Source organism: Mastomys coucha, unplaced genomic scaffold (assembly GCF_008632895.1).
Source record: "Mastomys coucha isolate ucsf_1 unplaced genomic scaffold, UCSF_Mcou_1 pScaffold21, whole genome shotgun sequence".
NCBI lineage: Eukaryota > Metazoa > Chordata > Mammalia > Rodentia > Muridae > Mastomys > Mastomys coucha.
This window is the reverse complement of record NW_022196904.1, coordinates 174,907,679-174,913,798: the sequence shown is the minus strand read 5'-3', so window position 1 is coordinate 174,913,798 and position 6,120 is coordinate 174,907,679. Positions and strand designations below refer to the sequence as shown.

Sequence of the window (6,120 nt, the reverse complement as noted above, 5' to 3'; positions counted from 1 at the left end):
TATATATATATATATATATATATACACACACACACCCCAAAATAACTGAATGAAGAAAGCATGAATTGGTGGAAAACATACAACTGTTGGTAGAAAATATGCAATTATTGATTTATGCCCCAAATGTCTATTTCAGAAAAAGCCATGGCACACTTAAAGGATTAAATAATTTCCTTTAATGTTTTCAACAGTCTGTCCACAATTCTGTCAATTGTTTTTAAATTATAAAAGTAATTAAAACATGTATTTTCAGTCAGCTAACCCAGGGTTTTTTCTTTTGCCTGCCCTATGGGATTGATTGGGCCATAACGCTCATGACATCATTTGATCTTCCTAAGAATTTACTTATTATTGTGTGTGCATGTATATGACAGGACATATGCCCTGTACATGCGTGCGCATGCAGAGATCGGGGACAACTCCTATGAGTTGGCGCTCTCCTTCTGACTTTGTGTGGCGATTGCTCTGTACCTACTGAGCTGTCTCACTGGCCCAGGTTTGTGTCTTTAACCTGCACTGAGATCTGCGTCTCCTGGGGCAGGGTCAGTGACTGCCAGAATTGAAGTTGGTTGCAAAGACCAGCTCTGATAATCAGGAGTTTAGAATAGCAGTTTACCTGCAGCCCTCCTGGTCTTGGGGTGAATGGTGGGTTCTATATGGGCATATGCCACATGGAGCCACATAAGGGTGACTGGTGCCACTACAACATGCTGCACATTTTCTAGAACACCACGTTTATCAGAATTATTCCATGAAATTTAAGAATTCCACAAAATTCTTTTTTTTCCACCGCCTGGCTGACAAAATTCTTAACCTAAAGCGCATAAAGAGAGCAGCGTCAGCCAGCAGAAGCAGGGCGGTGCCACAGCCTTTGTCACAGTGGAAGAAGCCATACAGAGACCGTGGTAAAGGTAGAAACCCCGGAGGAGATGTCACGAAGACTTACAGCTTCAACTAAAAGGACAGTGTGAGAGGAGGACTTGAGGCAGAAATCTGAGCAGTTGGAGAGCTCGGGATCCCTGCTGGCAGAGGCGGATCACCTTTACTACCAGAAGCTGTGCCCAGGACTGTGCTCCGTGGGTGGGCTGCACTCAGTGGGACTGCCTGAACTGTGCGGTAGGTAGCTCAGATTTAGAATGTCCTCCAAGGGCCCGTCTGTTAAAGGCTTGGTGACATTATTGGGAATGGTGGGACCCTTGTGGCCACAGCCTCCTAGAGGGTCTTTAAATCACCGGAGGACGGGTGAGACTCCCAACTCCATCCTTTCTTGCATCCTGGCCATGAGCTAAGCATCTGCCGTACTACACATGCCTGCTACAACACAGACTTCACTGCAGGCTCCAAGCAAGGGGACACTTGACTACTGAGCTGAGCATCTAAAGCTGTGAGCCAGAACAACCCTTTCTCTTTAGAAATGATCTTGGGTGTTTGGTTACAGAAAACGGACTAGCAGGCTGGGGGCAGAGGTGGGAGTCAGGGACCTATTCACAGTTGTCCTGCTTTAAGGAGGGGCTTGGGAATAGACATCTTCAAGCTTGTCCAACGTGCAGGCACGGTTAAACATCTTCTAAAGCAGGGCTCAGAAATAGACATCTTCAAGCTTGTCCGACATGCAGGCACAGTTAAACATTTTATGACTCAGAACATTTTCAACTCTGGTTTTTATGCAATGGAAGCAATGATCTGGTTCATATTTGAAAAACTGGAAGCCCTTACAGTATGAGCAATAACTCCATTTTACAATATAAAAAAGAGTCTCTTTATTGCTCAGATTTCCAAAAAATGAAAATGATCTGCTGGTGTGTGATTCTCCTCTGTCCCTAACAAACAAAAATAATGAAATACTAGGCAAAGGGGAAAGATTCAACGGCAGCCGACGGGGACATAAGACAGGACAAAGCTGGCTTAAAATAGAACCTTAACAAACCTCCCACAGAGACAGAGAGCGAGGCGTCGACAGGAACCCATGTGGGGTACAGTAGCTTTTCCAGATCAATCACATCCAAGTTAGGAGGGTGGAGGCCAAGGACAGTCACCCACAATACAGACTATTACCTAGAAGAATTTGATTTCAATCATTGCTTTGCCATCATGGTTTACAAAAATATTTGTTATTCTGTATTGTTTGTCGAAGGTGCCAAAACTTGGTTTTTAGTCCTCTACTAATTTTTATAATGCCAGCAAAATCTTCACAAGTTTGGCAGAAGTCTACCATCCCCACAGCAAGGACTGAGGCTAACATAAACTAAGATTTAAGAGACTCTGAAACAGCCAGTACTACCCCTACCTACTTCCTAGTCCAGCTAAAATGAAGTCACATACAAATCCCAGTCTGGAAACTTCCCAAGAATCACCACCATGTTCTATTATGAGGTAGATATCTCTATTAGGCATTCGTACCTTCATTCGGATTGTAATTATATATTGAAATGTTGTGGGTAAGAAAAAATTGTGCAAAGTTAAGCTAATTGCTTAAACATAAAACCAGAAGTACTTAAAAAACTAAAGCAGATGCAGCAAAAACTTGGCTAATGAAGTCTACCCACAGGGACACGTCGAGAGCAATGGGCTCAGTTCCTCTCGACCTCTCAACCTATGGAACTCTGGGAAGTCTTACGGTAATAAAGTAAGTCTGGATCCCATAACATGATAGCAGTAAACAGGATATAATGCACCAAACAGAAACTCAAAGACTAATTAAAATAAATTAAGAAATATATGTATATTGAGAAATGATAAAGATAGGCATCCTGAGTTTTTTTTCAATTATAAAAAGAATGTAGGGTTATCAATCCAAAAGGCTGCCATAATGATTAAATAATATATAATAAAGAACACAACATTTTTAAGAGGGATACAGATAAGTGCTTGACAAGTGGTAGCTTCTAGTACCATCAGGACGAAGAGGAAGCTTAGCAATGAGAGCTTCAGGACTGGACTAGTTACCTCCTCCCTCTCCCAGCTTCAGTTGGAGCACATGAATGTGGTCACTGTTAACTCGATCTCCCAACACACCAAGACAGCTATATAGAAACCAAGATGAAGCTAAACGGTCCCTGAGGAAGCAAATGGCTAGTAAGAGCATTTCAAAGCAGCATTAAAAAAAAAAAAGGCAGAGGCTCACTCACAGGACTTAAAAATTAGAATGATAGAGAATCGAGACAACTGAGAAGTCTTAACATTAGAAATGTCAGTGACACAGTCCTAATGAAAAGTAGAGGACGTGAAATGAAAGAATCCTTGCTAGGTGTGCACTTATCTAATGTGCACACCTGTAATCACAGCACTTAGGAAGCTGAGGCAGGAGGACCACTGAGAACCAGGCCAGCCTGGGTTACTTAGAGACACCTTGCCTCAAAAAAAAAAATAGAAGGAGGAGGAGGAGAAAAGAAGGAAGAGAAAGAGGAGGAGGGGGAGGAGAAGAAGAGGAAGAGGGAAGGGGAGAGAGGGAGGGGGAAAGGGAGAGAAGAGAAAGAGGGAGGAGATGGGAGGAGGAGGAGAAGGGCGAAGAGATGATGACAATTGAGAACTTGCCTAACGGGGCTGAGTCAATACACTCGTCCTCCCGTTGGCTTATCCCTAAGACCATCTTGACTTTTTTCTCTTATTTCGTAAATCACTTCAATTCCCAGTAGGAATTTATTTTCAAAGAAATTCATTTTTATTCCTTAGACTCCTTTTTTCTTCTACAGTCTAACCGTAGAAACCAAAAGCTTCGTTTGGCAAAATGAAAAGCAGCTGAGCCAGGCCTGCTGATGTGCACCTTGAACACCAGCACTGCAGAGAGACAGATGCAGGACGATCAGGGGTTCAAGGCTGGCCTTGGCTACCTAGAAAACTGGGCTCGTGAGACCTGCCTTACTCCCCCAAAGGAGAAATCAAACTACTGCTTCGGCCTTGGGAACAATCCCAGGCAGGCCCTCGGGGGTAAATAAAAAGGAACGCATGTGGGCAGGGAGGAACTTGATCATGGACTACAGTATGAAAGGCTGGCTGCAGAGAAGCCAGTTTCTGAGAGGCGGTAGGTGAGAACATCAGGAATATGGCTTTCCTCTCCCCATTAATGGGAGAGCTATTTGTGACAGACATCCAGAAAGCAGCCAGGATGCTCCATGGCAGATTTATCTAGTTATTCCAAAGTTTAGAGTTTGCTGTCTTTCAAGCATCTCAAAAACAAAAACAAAAACAAACAAACAAACAAAAAACTAAGAACTTGGACTTTAAGCCAGACACATGGCTCATGCCTTTAATCCCAGTGCTTGGGAGGAAGATGCAGGTCTCTGTGAGTTTGAGTTCGAGGCCAGCCAGCCTGGTCTTTGGAGAAAATTCTACCAGGACAGCCAGAGCTACAGAGACCCTGTCTCAAAAAAAACCCAGGAAAACAAAAAACAAAAAACAAAACCTTGGATTTTATTGCCTTTGCCCACTCTCCTGATGCTATTCTTTCTTAAAACAAAACAAAACAAATACATTCCTTCCCAAAATATACATAAGCTCATAGCAGTGAAATGAGGGAAGTCATTTTGAATCTTCTACAAACTGTATGCCTGAGAGACAGTAACCCAAAACAGGCAAATAGGTCCCCGGTTCCCATCGTGGTTTCTCCATTCTATAAGCACACTTAAGGCTCAAAAGGCAACATTAATGCCCAAGCAGCCTGTGAGGCACATAGACATGGAAATGTTTTCTATACTGGTCAGACCAAGTGTCACATAAAATACTGTCAGACCTCCAATAAATCGTTCATTTCAAAGGCGCTCTAACCTCTCAGATCTATATGACAAAATCAGAAACACTGACAGGGATTTCGGAGCACACCCACAATGGCTTGTCAAGTACGCAAGGAAGTTGTATCATTTTGTTTGCCTTGAAATCTGGTCCACTGAACCTCAGAGATCTTGGGTCCCTATTCAAGGCTGTGGATCTCCACATAAGGATCTCTCTGTTACAGAGAAAACGGGCAACTGCGCTTGCTGGAATGTCTCTGGCTTTGCAGCAGTCGATCCAAGCTGGCTTCAACCACGCCTCCGGTTGCCCAATCAAAAACTTGCTTCAGCAAGGGGGAAAAAATGCTACGTCCCAGAAACAGATGAGATTTCGGAGATAAAGGAGAAGCATGCTTCATGTGGGCTAAGCTTAGCACCTGCCTCTCAACATTTAGTTCCTTGAAGTTAAATTGCGCCTTCTGAGAAGAGGTCCCGTCCTGGGCACCAAAAAGAAATCAAAGTGAAAAAGTAGAAGTTCGCAGGCAAAGCAGCATCGGAGGCCAGTTCGAGAAAGTGGAGGAACTCGGTAAGCAGCAGCAGCGATCCGAAGGAACTGGAGGTTCTCCACTTCGGCGCCAGCCTCACGGCCCCACCTGGACCCCAATCATCGGCACCACTTGCTCGATCCACAGCAGGTCCAGTGGAGCCGAGGCTCGGGTTTGCCTGCGGTGAATTCTGTGGATGCGCAGAAGGTACAGGACGATGGCCAGAAGCACCACCAGAGTACAAGCAAAAAAGAGATAGTGGTTGTAGACAAAAGAAAGGCGGAGCCAGCTGCTGTGGGCTTGCCGGACTCCTCCCTGCCGAAGGTCCCTAGGGGAGCGGAAAGAGAACTGTTAGTTTCAGAGTGGACACTGGCTGTCCACTGAAGTCTCCACCCTACTTTATCCCTCGTATCTCTCCACTCAAGCATCCCAAGAAAACAGCTGTGCCCAGGAAATGAAGCGTAAGGACACCTGAGCCGAGGCTGACCCGCTCCTCCAGCACCCTCCTTTCCTTGCTCTACAGGAGGAGGAGCCCCGTGGGCTGTAGATGTGGGGACACCATCCAAAGGCCTTTGAAACTAAAGTTTAAAAAAGTGAGCAGAAGGGCTGGTGAGATGGCTCAGCAGGTAAGAGCACTGACTGCTCTTCTGAAGGTCCTGAGTTCAAATCCCAGCAACCACATGGTGGCTCACAACCACCCGTAATGAGATCTGACGCCCTCTTCTGGTGCGTCTGAAGACAGCTACAGTGTACTTATAATAATAAATAAATCTTTAAAAAAAAAAAGTGAGCAGAAGCCGAGTGGTGGTGGCGTACGCCTTTAATCCCAGCACTTGGGAGGCAGAGGCAGGTGGATTTCTGAGTTCGAG

General features: G+C 44.9%; 1 protein-coding gene across 1 annotated transcript in view; it reads right to left on the bottom strand.

Moving 5' to 3' along the window:
- Positions 1–4,213: 4,213 nt before the first annotated feature.
- Positions 4,214–6,120, bottom strand: part of Entpd7 (ectonucleoside triphosphate diphosphohydrolase 7) — a 45,717-nt gene continuing 43,810 nt past the window's right edge. Inside the window, exon 13 of the mRNA XM_031390390.1 lies at positions 4,214–5,579. Within this exon, the coding sequence (XP_031246250.1) occupies positions 5,348–5,579 (232 nt within the window). The 3' untranslated portion in view covers positions 4,214–5,347. The remainder of the gene's footprint in view (positions 5,580–6,120) is intronic.